A 14017-nucleotide genomic window follows, 5' to 3' on the forward strand; every position below is an offset into this window, starting at 1 on the left:
GAGGCAACTGGTTGATGTTTCTCATCGACGTTTCTGGCTCTCTCCCTTCCTCTCTGTAAAAAAATCAATAAAATATATATATTTTTAAATTGAGGTTACAGATTTATCACTTAGTTAGACTAATTAAAGGTTTCTAAGGAGAAGATGAGTGGTGTGTGTTCAAACCTAAGAACTTGTTTGGAGAGTTCTTGGACTGAAGTTCAGAATGCTGCAAGTTCTCATGCCAGAAATGATCCAACTTAGGCAAATTTGATACAACCAACTTGTCGACATATGTCTCACTGGTGGTTTAAAAGGGAAGGCAACTGGGGAGTAGAGAAATAGGATTACTTCAAGAAATTGATCTACTCTACCTTGTGGAAGGTGAATACTAGGCACTTTATGTTATATACAAAATGTTATTAATTGGTGTAGAATGTGGAAGCAATTTTAGCCAATCAGAAGAACAATGTTAAAGTCTGATTATGAAAATGGATACTTTACATTTGAATTCCATGTTTTGTGAAGCACAAAATGGATCTCACACTTGCTTGCCCAGGTTCTGGGTAAAATACCTTGTATTTACTTGTCCATGGATGGCTAAGTATGTCTGATGGTGTCCACATAATAATTTCTGGAAAAGAGATTATGAGACCTAAGACCTGCTAGAAGTTGTTTCATATGATTTTCCCATTTGCTTATGTTTGAGGTCCAGGTTTACTATATGGCTTCATGACAGTATTCCTGAGCCCAGCTGACCCTGGAATCTACTGATGATTCTACTTTAGACAGGTGAATATGAACATGCTTGCAGGTATGATAAAAGCAGGACCAAAGATCCTGGAGATGGTCTGTTTAATACACCCATGGTCTGTTTAATATTGCACCCATGTTGAGCACAACCAGTTTACTTCTAGGCCATATGGTGATGCATTAAGGAACAGAAAGTAGAAATATGTTAATTAGGACTTAGTAAGAAATTTATTGAGTGCTAACTTGGTTTTGCCCCTGTTATAATGACCAAAAGGACCCAGGCCATTGACTTATTTCCTTTATTAACATGGGGAATTCTTCACTCTACATGGATTATACTGACCTTGAAACTTTGGACATGCCTCCATAGGAACAGTAAAGGCAACATTGGAACCAATAAGAAATTCTCCACTCATCACATCCTGTTTTTATAAATCTTTTATACTTGTGTTTGTTTATTCAGGAGTAAAGCACATTAAACACAATCTTGAACTGATTCTCTGTCATCATTTTAACAAACTTTCAAAATTGTGATGAGTTTTTCATGGTCTTGCTCAACATGACTTCACATTTTTAATTACCCGGTACTTATCATGAAAATGTAGATATCTTAGACCATGCCAGGTCATCTTAGCTTGTGGAAGCTAAAGATAGCCTGTTCTCTGATACCTGCTTTAAGCAGTGATAATTTAGAATCCCACATGGGGCAGAGTGTGTAGATTTTCCCCAGTTCCATGTGAAAGAAAGGAACATAACTGCATTTTGAAGGAGGTAGATTGATTAACTATTAGTGGCCCATGTATAAAGTCCTCTAGCTTTCTGGATATCAAGAGATATTCATCTGGCCCTGGTCAGTGTGGCTCAATTGGTTGGAGTGTCATCCAGTAAACTGAAAGGTTTTGGATTTGATTACTGGTCAGGGATGTACCTAGATTACAGGTTCAATTCCCTGTCAGGGGCTATATGGGAGACAACCAATCGATGTTTCTCTCTCATCTCATTTCATATCTATTTATATCTATCTCTATCTCTATCTCTATCTCTATCTCTATCTCTATCTCTATCCATTCCTTTCTCTCTAAAATCAATAAACCTATCCTTGGGTGAGGATTAAAAATAAAATAGAGATATTCATCTGTTATTGGGCTGAGGGCCACATAGTACCTTCTACTTTCTTATTCACACATTGTGGTTACCCTGTGGGGTCATTCTATGACAGGAGGATTAATATATTATATACATGCACTTGAGACACTGTTCATTATGTTCTTCACCCAAGTATTGAAAGCCTTCCAAGTGTTTAATTATATCAGTTGAAGTGGGGAAATTAATACAGAATTTATTATTTTGCAGTGGAAAAGAGATTTAGTGTATGGGAGTAGAATTTGAATTCTAGCCAAACATTTCTCTGATAGCTTAAATAATTTTTCTTAATTGTTTTTCAATAGTGGCTCTACTTTGGGAATCAAGATTCTGCCCTCATGCCCTCAACACTAAATATGTGGGTATCCAGAACCTGAAGAGGCTCTAGTATAAAACCAACACTGGAAAATAGAATCACTCTGTATAGAGAACTAAAGTACCATTGCTTTAGTGTTGTCTCCAGAGGTGAATTTGCAAAACAATTTGGAACTTCAAGGTTATCAATAATTCAGGATACATATATTTTATTTATAAAGAAAATATGGCTGCTATAAAAGTACAAGGTTTTGTTCAAATATGGAACATGGAGACTGGGATGTCTAAATCGAAAGAAGCATTTATTGAAACAATGAAAAGAAAGAAGAAAATTAGATTGATAATAAATTTCAGCACTGGAGAATATGCAACTTTTCAGCTAAGTAATAATGTTAAAAATGTAGTCTTTAGATCCTATGGAGAAAATAAAAATTACCTGCATTTAACTTTCCAAAATAATAGCTTCTTGTTTATTAAAAAATTATCCTCTAGAGATGCTGAAAAATTGACAAAGTTCCTAGATAGAGTCCATCAAAAAAATCTTCAATCACCCATGAGAACTGATAGGGGTGGAGATGTCTTTGCCAGCATAAAAACACAGAAGAAAATCAATAAAACTTTATTTCACAAAATCTATCAGAAGTTAATAAGTGGATTTCTTGAACTAGGAGAAGGAAGTATAACACCTGACCTTCAGAAGTTGCCTTTGGATACATCAGAATTATCAATGCTTACTTGTAAAGAGTTATCAAAAGAGGGATTGGGGAAGAGAAAAAGGATGTCCTCACCTGATTCAGAGATACATGAGAAATTTCGGAAAAAGAGTAAATCTGTAAGAAACAAGAAATCCAAGAGAAATACTTTGAAGTATATAATTAAAGAAATGTGGTTGAAAGAGTTAAAAGAAAGTAAGTATTTGGATTATTTAGTAGAAACCAATTCTACTGGAAACCCTTACCTAGATGCCGCTTGTTTTCTTAAAACTCTCTCTGAGAAAATATATTTGACACTTCTGTTGAAATTATTGTGTAGTAAGGATGATCCAGAGTGGGAGAGACTCAAGATGGCCTTTGACTTTTACCCAGATAAACTATGTCAAGGCCTCCCCAATTTGGGAAATACCTGTTACATGAATGCAGTTTTACAGTGCCTATTTTCTGTTCCATGCTTTGCTTATGATTTACTCTATCAGGGTTTCCCATGGAGTAAAATTCCCCTTGATGCTCTTAGCATGTTCCTGTCACATTTGCTTATTTTGAAAGACATTTACAGCATAAAAACCAAGGTGAAATTACTTGTCAATATTAAAAATGCCATTTCAACAGTTGCAGAGGTATTCTCTGACGACACACAGAATGATGCTCATGAGTTTTTAGGTCAATGTTTAGATCAGATGAAAGACAACATGGAAAAAATAAATACAATTTGGAAGACTAAAATTGAATCTGAGGAAGAAGATTCAGCCCAGCAGTTTTTTCCTGGCAGTGCTGTCACCAAAAGGCTTGTTTGTCCTGTCATCACTAATTTTGAGGTTGAGTTGCTGCACTCTATTACTTGTAAAGCCTGTGGTCAGGTTGTTCTCAAGACAGAAGTTAGTAATTATCTCTCCATCAACCTCCCCCAAGGAAGAAAAACACATCCTTTGTCTATTCAATCTACTCTTGATCTTTTCTTTGGAGAAGAAGAGATTGAGTATAAATGTGGGAAGTGTAACCACAAGACTTCTGTTTCAATGCATAAATTCAGTAAGCTACCCAGGGTCCTTATTATTCATCTGAAACGCTATAACTTTAATAAGTTTTGGTCGTTAAGGAAGGATGACCAAGAAGTCACTGTTTCTAAATATTTAAAATTGTCTTCTCATTGCACTGAAAGTACCAAACCACCTTTTCCCTTGAACAAAAATGTACGTATTAGGGATTTAAAATTCTTAAAATTCTCCCAAAGGATTAATTTTGAAATCCTTAGGTCATTGACATCTTCATTAAAATTGATCTCAAAATCCAAGGATTGCCTGGCTCTACACAGTGAATCAGACAAAGAGTCTGAATCACAAAAGTACCAGATTTTTGGGTTAAGCAAAGAACAGAAGCAAAACAATATAGGAAAACACTCTCAACTGACTGCAACAGAGTCCATATTGGTAAACTTAGGATATGGTGCAGCCATTGATAAAGACCTAATAGTACCAGGCTTAATGAGGAATCTGAAAAATACCAACCTTACTGTGGCCCATGAAGATGAAGGTAAACCCACCAGTGGCCCAGACACATCTGCAGAAGTTCATCTTCAAGAAGTCCCTAGAGATCCAAAACTAAAGAAATATGAGAAAGCAGCTGTTGATAGTATCACGGAGACTACTAAAGATTTTTATGAAGATAAAAAAACCAGAATTTCAGAAGAGTTCTCAAATGTACCTGGACAGACTCAGCAGTGTGAAAAGGTAAGAATCTATGAAGAAGCCCTTTGGCAGGCACTATTTCAAAGCCTTCCAAATACAGATGCCCAGATGTATACAGATAACCTTACAAGACCTGCAGAACCAAGTCTCCAGGAGGCCAATAAGAATTCACCAGGTGCATCGTGTTCCAACAAAAACCTGGAACCCAAAGACTTTTTAGCTAAGAAAAACGCAGGAGCTAAGGCCAAGAAACCAAATCCCAAGATAAAAGATGCTTATGCTTATCGGCTCATTGGTGTTATTAGCCATCTTGGGAATACCCTAAATTCAGGCCATTATATCAGTGATGCCTATGATTTTGAAAGGAAAGTGTGGTTCACTTATAATGATATGGATGTGTCAAGTATCCAGGAAGTTCTCATGAGGGAGACTAGGATTAGCACTGGGTACATCTTCTTTTACATGCACAATACGATTTTTGAAGAGCTGTTGGAAACGGAAGAGAACTCCCAGCCTCAAAGCACAAAGGCAGGGAAAAACCATTAGAAAGAATAAGAAGGAAAAACTCCTAGTTGCACAAATCTGCTTGACTGCTACACTAGCTACCACTACTTCCATGGAAAGAAAATTATGAGCTTTAGCTGAAGATGCAGAAGCAGTTAACATCTAGGACCAAAGTTCAAGCAGAAACACTTATAGAAAAATCTCCATTCTAACCCTGATATAGACACCTCAATCCCACAGTTCCAGTTTCTCAACGTCCTTTTCTGCTAGTGGACTAGAATTGTGCTTTCCATATTCTAATGCAGTGGATTCCAAGTGTGGTCCTTGAACCAACAGCATCAAAAGCAGGAGGAACTTGCTAAAATTAAAATTCTTTTTCTATTATAGAGCTACTTATTCAGAACCTCTGGAGGATGGGATGGGTAGCAATTTCATGTTGATCCTGATGCTTGAGCAAGTATGAGAACCACTACTGTAGTGTGTACAGTGTATTGGTGAGCTTTGATGTATATTTTAAATGTTTACATTTTGTAATGGTGTTTGATTACATCTTTTCTGTATTATATTCATGTATGTATTTTCTTTGTAAACCTGTTAATATCAAAACACAAAAATTACTCTTCTTCTGATCATACTTAGCAATTTGATAGAAAAGTTGATTCTGAATTCTTGGCAAAACAAGATAAAACAGTTGTTGACGTCCCAGCAATAAAAATGTAGTTGCTGGGATCCTGGCAATAAATAATAGATAAAGAGGTGAAATTATGAATCTTTTGGTCAGATATAGATGAGATTGAACACCAAATCAAGTCTCCAGATTATTTGCTGAAGATCTCCTTTTCCTCTATTCCAAATGGGTTTTATATCACTAAACTTAAAACTTGAGGATGAAGAAGTTGAACTGCCCTCAAGAAATTGACCAACTTTTCCTATTTGTTTGCTAGCAAGCTGTTCTTTGTTAACCGAGCCCACTTTGCCATTTTGGTCTTCTTAGAGGGATGCTTGCATGGCCTCAAAGAAACATTGATTACCAAAAATTTAACTGAAGCCTTGAATAATCCTCTTCATTTAACACTATAATACCGGTTGCATATTTCTCTTACTTCTCTGTACCTTATAACATGGTGGCCTTCTTCCTTCAATGAGTAAGAAGTAAATGCTTTATTTTAATAAAAATGTTTTTACTGATTTCAGAGAGAGGAAGGGAGAGGGAGCGAGAGATAGAAACATTGCCAGACATCAATACATGCTTTAAAATGGGTTTGTGGGATTTGACACAATATTAAAAATGTGCACCTGAATATGATCTGCTTCTGAGTAAAAGTCTCATGGATCCTGGGTTGACCATATTCTGTTAGCATTCCCTGTGATTCAGAGATTTAATCATTCTGATATTAAACATGTATCATCTCTGTAACCCAGACTTCACCTCCCTTTCAAGCAGTAGATCTTTAACAACTTGTACCTGTGTTATGAACAAAATATTTGTACTAAGGGGTTATCTCACACCACAGTGAGGGATTGAATTTTGATCCTACCATTACCAACATGGGTATCCCTCCTTGTGTATGGGATATGGTCTTTATTAAGCCAAAAGCTTGTTGATTTTTTTAGTCATAAAGGACTTTAAAGGGGTGGACTGGAATTTAATGGTATGAGAAAGTTAGAAAATGCCCTCTGAGGGAACACCAGATTCCAAAGTTTAGGAATTCTGATCAGAGCTTGTATCTAGAAGGTATGAATGGAACATTAAGATTGTTGAGGTAAATAGGAGTTTCCTAATAGATTGAATTAATCACTCTCATGGAAGAAGATGTTGTAGACACAATAATGAGAGATTAGTTCAACCTGTGCAATACTTCATCAGCTGGACTGGTTGAAGGATAAGACTGAAGTTATATTTAGAGGAGTGGAGTAACAGTTTTGTTTCTTAAATTTAAGCTTTTGACTTCTCTAGAATAGTTAAATCTGAGCCCTGTTACATAGGCATCAAAGTAGAAGTTTTGATAAGAGTGAGGGAAAAGTCATTCTGTTTTGAAAGGAAAATGAAAATGCCAATATTTTTAAGAGGCTTAAAATTTTTTGGTGTGGCATATAGAGTACAATACATATTGAACATGCTGCTCTTCAGTGTGTAGCACTTCTGAAAGTAGGGCAAATCAAAAGGTGAAGAAGATGGTTGGGATACCCATGAGAAGGAGGATCTATCCTGGACAGATGGCTTGGACGAAATCTATCATTGCCCCTTAAGAAGAAATTGTGACTGCACACTGAGTGGCTATATACTATCTGTTGGTTTTGTTGTTATTTCAAATAAAACATTAAAATAATTCTTCAATGACTCAGTGGTTGTTATTTATTGTGGATTGTAATTGGTTCTCTAATTTACAGATCAGGTTTCTAGGTGATCCATCGCTATAAAAAACTTCCTTTGTCATTCAGTGTATTAGTTTTCTGTTCCATCTGTAACAAATTACAACAAACTTAATGGCTTAAAACAATATAAGCTTATCTTATAATTCTGGAGGTCAGGACTTCCAGATGGGTGTTACTGGGTTAAAATCAAGGTATTGGAAGGGCTACAATCCTCCTGGGTTCTCTAATGAGACAATTTACCTCCTAGTATTTCCTAGCTCTAGAAACTGCCCTCATTTATAGCTTCATTTCTCCACCATCATAACCAGTAATGTCAGGATGAGTCCTCAAACTGCTACCTCTGGGTCTCCTTCTTCTGTCTTCCACTTTTAAGAAGCATAGTGAGAGTTGGTTCACCCACATAATCCAGGATAATCTTTAATATGCTGATTGGATAGCAATAAGAACCAGCAGATGGTTTTAGGGGATGATAGCAGTTCAGATAGGTTCACACCAGGACCGTGGTCCAGATCACTCTCTAGTGTCTATATCCATTCTCTACCAACCTGGTCATACTTCTGCTCCCCATGTTGACTCTAAGAGTAAAAAAAAATGTTTCAAAAGAGAAGTCTTAGCAAAATATGTTTCTGTAACCTAGCAGAGTAGATTATTTCCCCCACTGAAAGTTTCAGCAGCAGCTGGCAAACAGCAGTGGGAATGTGACTCCCAGGTGACCCTGTTTGCCACTTCAATTCAGAAGCAATGCATGAGGGGTACAAAGGGATTCACACCTGGTGCCAGGCACTGGGCATCACTTTGCTAGGCAGCAACAGCACTGTGTCCATGCAGGACAAGGCCTCCTCCCATTGCAAGATAGAGTTCTAGCCTAAGTAATCTACTCATATAAAGAAGTTATACCTGATATACAGGTTACTATTTCAAACTTAATGTGTTATATGTACACACATATAACACATTAAGTTTGAAATAAAACCCTAATATGCAAATTGACCGAACAGCAGAACAACCTGCAGAATGACAGGTTGCGATGACATATACTGACCACCAGGGAGCAGACACTCAATGCAGGATCTGCCCCCTGGTGGTCAGTGCACTCCCACAGGGGGAGTACTGCTGAGTCAGAAGCTAGACTCAGCTGGCAAACATAGCAGAGGTGGGAGTGGGAGACTGTCCCACCTCTGTTGCAGGTGGGTGGTAAGGAACAAGGTGTCCCAGACTGCGAGAGGGCACAGGTCAGGCTGAGGGACAAGCCCCCCATCAGTGCATGATTTTTGTGCACCAGGCCTCTAGTATACATATTTATTTCTATTTATGAATAGAGAGATTTATTTTAAGGAATTGGCCATGCAATTTAGTGCTGGCCAGACTGAATTCCGTATTGCATGTCTGCCAACTGGTAACACAGGCAGAAGTCAATGTTACAATCTTGAGTCTAAAATCCATAGGGAAAGATGACAGCCTGCACTGCTGCAGTCTTGAGGCAGAATTTCATCTTTGGGAAACTTAAAATTGCTCTTAAGGCCTTCAACTAATTGAATAAGGCCCACCCACACTATCAAAAGTAACATTTACTTAAATTCAACTGACTATAAAATACACATCTACAAAATGCATTCACAACAACACATGTTATTGTTTGATTAAATAACTGGCAACTATAACCCACCAAATTGACACATAAAACTAAACATCACATGTATTACCTAAGCCCTCAAACTCAGTGAGCCATAAGAAAAGCAAGAGTGAATTTCCAAGATGGCAGCAGAGTAGGTGGAAGTTACACTCACCTCCTGTCAGGACAAAACCAGAATTACAAGTACATTATAGCACAATCAACTCAAATCATCAACTGAAGTCTAGCTATATAGAAGTCTTGTGATCAAGATTTACAGAAGAAGCCACATCTGGATTGCCTGATGAAAATCTACTGGCCTCATGCTGATGACTCCCTGAGACTCTACCCTATCACAACGGCCCATAGTTTCAGGCAAGTGGCACCTGGCCTTGGTGTACCTTGAGAATTTTGCTGAGTACCACAGACTTTACACTGGAGCTGACAGTTAATCTCTGTCAACCTGGTGAACATCACTTTCCCCTATCTTGTAACTCACTGAGAACCTACATCATACAACTAGCATAGCTTTTTCAGTGGCTGAGACTATCATGAAGCTGGTAGGAATAAGCTGATCTCAGGGTGCCTTGGGTTTTACTCACCTGCTGCCAAGCTAGGTACTTGTGGAAGCTGGCCTTGGTATGCAGCTTGTTCCTCCCCAACACACCCAGGCCCAGCAGAGGTAGTCACAAACTGTGGATTGTTTTGTAGCTCCTAACAGGTAACCCAGGAACAGTCACAGGCAGTGTCTGACATTGATCTGCAGCAGAGGCCCTCCCAATAGCACTAAGAACCAACAAACTCAGTGGAAGGCTTTAGACTACATCACAGCATGAGACAGCTCCACAAGCAGTACAACAATAGACACCAAAACGTGCTGGAGAAAATTCCACTTTGTGTGGTCAGCACCTGCACAGCAGCTCATATACTGTTGTTGGGGTGAATTCTCATAGTCAGCCAGCATGATGATCAATACTACACACAAATGGGCAAGCAGCAATCAAGACAACTGCAACAGAAGGGATCTAACAGCTCACACAAGGGACCTTCCTAGAGTACCTAACTCAGGTGATCAGGAAGACTACCCTTGAGTCCCTTAAGGTCACCTTATCAAGACAGGAAGATAAAGCCAATCTATCTAATACATGGAAACAAATATAGAGATGCAACCAAAATGGGTAGACAAAGAAACTGCCCCAAATGAAAGAATAGGAGAAATGCACAAAAAAAAGAATTAATGAAATGGAGGTAAGCAATATTCTAAATACAACATTCAAAACAATGGTTACAAAGATGCTGAAGGCACTTGGAGAAAAAAAATGGATGAACACAATAAGAACTTAACTGAGGAGATAGTTAGTATAAAAAATGACATATATCTGAAAAATAGACCTCAAAGTGAAGGCTATACTGGGATAAGGAAGGACACTTCATAGTACTAAAGGGAGCAATTCAACAAGAGGATATAACTCTGTTAAACATATATGAATCCAATACAGGAGCACTCAAATACATAAAAAAACACACACACTTCTGGAAGATATCAAGAAAGAGATTGACAGCAATATAGTTACAGTAGGGGACTTTAATACCCCTTTGACATCACTGGATAAAGCCTATAAACAAAAAATCAGCAGAGAAACATAAATCCTAAATATTGTAATTCACTAGATCAGATGGAATTAACTGACATCTTCAGAACATTTCACCCCAAAGCTATAGAATATACATTCTTCTCAAGTGCACATGAGACATTTTCAAAGATAATCTCTTCAAATTAAAGAAGATAGAAATCATATCAAGCATCTTCTCAGGTCACAATGGCATAAAATTAGAAGTAAACTACAATAAAAACCATGAAAAAAACACACACACAAACAAACACCAAACACTTGGATGCTAAAAAGCATACTATTAAACAATGATTGGGTTACCAGAGAGATCAAAGAAGAAATAAAAAGCACCCTGGTAATAAATGACAATGAAAACAAAACAATCCAAAATCTATGGGACACAGTAAAAGCAGTCCCAAGAGGGAAGTTCATAGCTCTGAAAGCATGCCAAACTCATAGCCTATCTCAAAAACAAAGAAAAAATGGTAATAAATTATTTAGCCCTACAACTTAAAGAATTAGAAAGAGAGCAACAAGAAAGGCCCAGAGTGAACAGAATGAAAGAAATAATAAAGATCAGAGTGAAATAAACAACATAAAGACACACACACAGGCGCTCCCCCCCGCGCGCGCGCGCACGCACACACACACACACACACACACACACACAAACACACACACACACAGTACAAACAAACGATCAATAAAACTAAGAGGTGGTTCTTTGAAAGGATAAACAACATTGATGAACCTTTATCCACGCTCACCAAGAAACAAAAGGAAAGAACCCAAATAAACAAAATCAGAAATGAAAGAGGTGAAGAAACAATAGACACCATAGAAATATGAAGGATTGTAAAAAATACAATGAACAACTCTACTCCAACAAACTGGACAACCTAGACCAAATGGGCATATTCTTAGAAAAATATAAGCTTACAAAACTAAATCAGGAAGAATAATAAAAACAAAACAAACAAACAAACAAAAAAAACCTGAGTAGACTGATAGCTACTGATTAAATTGAAGCAGTAATAAAAAATCTTCCAGCAAACAAAAGACACGATCTGGAGGCTTTATAGGAGAATTCTACCATTTGAAGAAATAAAACATATCCTCCTAAGACTGTTCCAAAATATTCAAGAGGCAGGAACACTTCAAAGCTTTTTCTATGAAGTCAACATTATCCTAATTCTAAAATCATATAAGGACACTGCAAAGAAAAAGAACTACAGCCCAATATCCTTGATGAACATAGATGCTAAAATCATCAACAAAATTCTAGCAAATCAGATTCAGCATTAGATTCACCATGACAAAGTGGGTTTTACTCCTTGGATACAAGGACAGTAAAATATCTGCAAATCAATAAATGTGATACATCACATAAATAAATTTAGAGACAAAAATCAGGTAATGATATCAATCAATGCAGAAAAAGCATTTGACAAAGTACAATATTTATTTATTTATTTATTTTTATTGTCTAAATAAAAATAAATAAATAAATTTTACATATGTTTCCTTTCCCCCCTATTGACCCCAGCCAATCCCACCCTGGGCAAGCCCCCACCACCCCAGTGTCTGTATTGGTTATGCTAATATGCATGCATACAAGTCCTTTGATTGCTCTCTAACCACCCTCTACCATTTGTCTCTGGATCTATTATTGTTCATCAAATTCTGTTGATCATTATATCTCACATATCAGTGAGATCATGTGATACTTATCTTTCCTCAACTGGCTTATTTCACTTAGCATAATGCTCTCCAGTTTCATCCATGCTCTTGCAAATGGTAAGAGCTCTTTCTTTCATAATGGAATAGTATTCCATTGTGTAGATGTACCATTGTTTTCTAATCCACTCATCTGCTGACTGCTTCCAAGTCATACCTATTCTAAATATTGTTGCTATGATCATAGGGGTGTATATATCTTTTCTGATTGGTGTTTCTAGTTTCTTGGGATATATTCCTAGTAACTTTTTGAGGAAACTGCATATTGCCTTCCTCAGTGGCTGCACCAGTCTGCATTCCCACCAGCAAAAGGGTTCCTATTTCTCATATCCTTGTCAGCATTGTAGCAGGATATACAATTAGCACCCAGAAATCTATGACTTTTTTTTTACAGCAATAATGAACTCATAGAAAGAGAAACAAACAAACAAACAAAACAAAAACAAAACAAAAAAAACCAGCAATCCCATTTACCATTGAAACAAAAAAATAAGATACCTAGGAATAAACTGAACTAAGCACATAAAAGACCTATACTTGAAAAACTATAGGATGTTGAAAAAAGAGATAGAGGGAGAAATTAACAAATGGAAGAATATACCACGTTCATGGATTGGTAGAATCAACATCATTAAAATGTCCATATTACCCAAAGAAAGTTATAGATTCAATGCAAACACCATTAAAATATCAACAACATATTTCACAGAACTAGAAAAAAAAACTCTCCAAGTATACATCTGGAATTAAAAAAGACCTTGAATAACCACAGCAATCCTGAGAAAGAAGAACAAAGCTGGAGGGATCACGATACCAGATATTAAGCTATACTACAATGCCACTGTTCTCAAAACTGCTTGGTATTGGCAAAAGAACAGACATATAGACCAATGGAACAGAAAAGAGAACCCAGAAATTGACCCAATATATTATGCTCAATTAATATTTGACAAAGGAGGCAAGAGAATACAATGGAGGCAAGCCAGTCTCTTCAATAAATGGTGTTGTGAAAATTGGATAGATACATGCAAAAAATGAAACCAGATCACCAACTTACACCATACACAAAAATAAAGTCAAAATGGATAAAGGACTTAAAAGTAAAATGGAAAACCATAAAAATCTTAGAAAAATTCCATAGGCAGCTAAATATCAGACATATGTCATAGCAATATCTTTACCATTACAGCTCCTAGGGAAATAGAAACAAAGGAGAAAATAAATTACTACATCAAAATAAAAAGCTTCTTCACAACAAAAACAAACAAAACCAATCAGCAAAACAACAAGAAAGTCCACTGCATGGGAGAACATATTTGCCAATGTTATTTCTGATAAGTGTTTAATCTCCAAAACGTACAGGGAACTCATACAACTTAACAAAAAGAAGATCAACAATCCAATTAAAAAATGTGCAAAGGACATAAGTAGACACTTTTCAAAAGAGGACATACAGAAGGCCAAGAGATATATGAAAACATGTTCAAAGTCACTAATCATCGGAGAGATGCAAATCAAAACAACAATGAGGTACTATCTCGCACCTGTCAGAATGGCTATCATCAACAAATCAACAAATGACAA

At 36.9% G+C, this 14017-nt stretch overlaps 1 protein-coding gene across 1 annotated transcript; it reads left to right on the forward strand.

The window, feature by feature from the left end:
* The first annotated feature begins 2412 nt into the window (after nt 1-2412).
* On the forward strand, nt 2413-5488 carry USP26 (ubiquitin specific peptidase 26). The gene has a single exon (XM_036443514.1). It carries the CDS (start codon nt 2417-2419, stop codon nt 5135-5137), a length of 2721 nt encoding a protein of 906 aa, XP_036299407.1. The 5' UTR covers nt 2413-2416; the 3' UTR covers nt 5138-5488.
* Nucleotides 5489-14017: the final 8529 nt, after the last annotated feature.

This window comes from Pipistrellus kuhlii, unplaced genomic scaffold, assembly GCF_014108245.1.
Source record: "Pipistrellus kuhlii isolate mPipKuh1 unplaced genomic scaffold, mPipKuh1.p scaffold_m20_p_19, whole genome shotgun sequence".
Classification (NCBI taxonomy): domain Eukaryota; kingdom Metazoa; phylum Chordata; class Mammalia; order Chiroptera; family Vespertilionidae; genus Pipistrellus; species Pipistrellus kuhlii.